This window comes from Oryza brachyantha, chromosome 6 (genome assembly GCF_000231095.2).
Source record: "Oryza brachyantha chromosome 6, ObraRS2, whole genome shotgun sequence".
In the NCBI taxonomy this organism is placed as follows: domain Eukaryota; kingdom Viridiplantae; phylum Streptophyta; class Magnoliopsida; order Poales; family Poaceae; genus Oryza; species Oryza brachyantha.
The window spans coordinates 5,283,605-5,285,692 of NC_023168.2; the positions used below are offsets into that span (position 1 = coordinate 5,283,605).

The 2,088-nt window shown below is 60.1% G+C and overlaps 1 protein-coding gene across 1 annotated transcript; it reads right to left on the minus strand.

The window, feature by feature from the left end:
* On the minus strand, positions 1 to 2,088 carry LOC102710993 (protein ALTERED XYLOGLUCAN 4-like). Its single transcript, XM_015838033.2, has 2 exons — positions 1,506 to 2,088; positions 1 to 1,163 (listed from the first exon to the last, which is right to left on the minus strand). Exons 1-2 carry the CDS (start codon positions 1,792 to 1,794, stop codon positions 94 to 96), a joined length of 1,359 nt encoding a protein of 452 aa, XP_015693519.2. The 5' UTR covers positions 1,795 to 2,088; the 3' UTR covers positions 1 to 93.

A 2,088-nucleotide genomic window follows, 5' to 3' on the forward strand; every position in this document is an offset into this window, starting at 1 on the left:
TAAAAAAACTCAAAATCAACTTAAAATTCAAAATTCGGCAAATAAGCATGATGCTCATCGACGAAAAAGATCGATCGGTCGTCGTCGGCGGCGTCAGCTGCTGGTGATGGTCTGGAGCAGAATCTCGTTGAACGTGTCGATGGCGCCAGGGAGGCACCAGTGCACGCAGTCGTTCTGCACCCGCGGGCCCGCGCCGCCGGCGAACGGGTCGGCGCGCATGTACGGGCCGGGGTGCCCGTCCGGCCGGAGGTCGGCCAGCGTCGTCACGTCCAGCGCCGCGAACCGCAGGCCCGTGCCGGCGGCGGCGGCGGCGGCGGCGACCTCCTCCACGACGGTCTTCCGCATCTCCGCCTCCGTGTACCCGGCCTCCTTGTCGCCGTTCTTGTACGGCCGCGTCTTGTTGCACGCGCCGGCCTTGTCCCACTCCCCCTCGAAGTGCGCCGGCGAGAACGTCGTGAACGCCACCACCTTGTCCGCGCCGGCGACGTGGCGCCGGCTGATCTCGGCGAGCGTCCGGTGGACCGCCTGCTCGAACATGCCGAAGAAGGGGACCTCGGTGTGGTTGAACTCGGCGCAGTCGTGGCAGCCGACAACCTCGCCGGCGTCGTGGTAGATGCCCGGGATCAGGAACCAGTGCCCGATGGAGAGCACGACGGCGTCGAGCGCGCCCAGCTGGGACAGCCACCGCTCGTCGAACGAGTCCAGGAACACGTTGTTGTGCCGCACGCCGGCGTGCTCCGCCTTCTCGGCGACCTTCACCAGGAACGGCGACCAGAAGATGGACACGGTGGCGTTGTGCTCGCGGAACGCCCACCGCCGGAACTTGTTCTCCTCGCCGTCCCGGTACACGAGCTCCGGCGGGGAGCGGGACGCCAGGAGGCAGAGCAGCGACTCCGCCTGGTTGCGCGCCAGCGAGTCGCCGACGAAGGCGAGGTGCTTGTTCCGGAGCCAGCCGAGGAACGCCTCCGGGGAGAACGCCGGGAGGTCGCACCGCCGCGGCTTCCACCGCCAGTAGAGGTATCCGGTGTCGGGCCTGCCGTGCGCCATGCAATTCTGGCCGTCCTTGATCGTGGCGCAGCTCGTCCCGTTGTACAGGGGCGGCCGCGCGTCCGGCACCCATTCGCCGTCGGAGTACTCACACGGCGGCGCCGCCACTTCTCTGGCTGCTCAGATGCAACACAAGTTGCAAGGTTAGCTCCCCCAAGCAAATCCCCAAAAACTAAAATTTGTTCATAAAGATTTGAAATTCACACAAGAAACATCACAAATCTAACGCCCAGATTAGCTCCCCAGCATCAGCCATCTATTCAACACAAGAACTGGCCCAAAAACACTTACGAAATCGCCGCAAAAACAAAACTGAAAAATTAGGGCTCAAGCAAATCAAAATCTGCTTGTGGGGGAAAGAAAACCAATCGGGCAGATAAATCCCATCATCCTCGAATCCCCACAGCACACTGCAGCATCCAGGGTGAGAAACTGAATCGAAATCCCAAATGCCGCACCTTTCGCATCCTTCTTCTTCAGCACTTCATGATCTCCTTGGTCCGGAGGCAGCTGCTTGGCATTGACCTTGACATGCTCATGGTGAGACGAGATGATGACCGCAGCGTCATCCCTCGCCTGAGCCACCGCCACCGGCGGCTTCTTGGCGGTGGCCACAGGGTTGAAGAGAAGGTAATGGAGGAGGGCGAGAGGGATGAGAGCGTAGAGGGCGTAGGTCACGAACTGCCTCTTGGGGAGCAAGAACTGGTTGTTCTGGAGCTGATGGTTCTGCAGGAAGTTGGTCACCATGGCTGCCGCAGTGCTGCAAGTGCGAGCTTGTGCTCTTAGAGCTCAAGATGTGGAAACCATGGCAGACAGGGGAAGAAGCTACCGAAGGGAGAAGAAGGGGATCAAAGGAGGGAGAAGGGATATTAGGGAGTAAAAAAAAGCAATTTTTATATTACTAACAAGGGCTGCCCCTCTCGATGTTGCAGCTGACCACCGTCTTTGATTCTTGGAGGTGGCTACTGGTCGGGTACAACTGCTCGCAAGTGGCCACAAACCATGGCGTGCTGCCATGGCAGGTGGTTTTGATGTTCCTGT

Coding starts and splice junctions, on each gene's coding strand:
- LOC102710993 (XM_015838033.2), bottom strand. CDS start 1,794: ATGGTGACCAACTTCCTGCAGAACCATCAGCTCCAGAACAACCAGTTC. Junction 1,164..1,505: donor GAAGAAGAAGGATGCGAAAG/GTGCGGCATTTG, acceptor GCATCTGAGCAG/CCAGAGAAGTGGCGGCGCCG.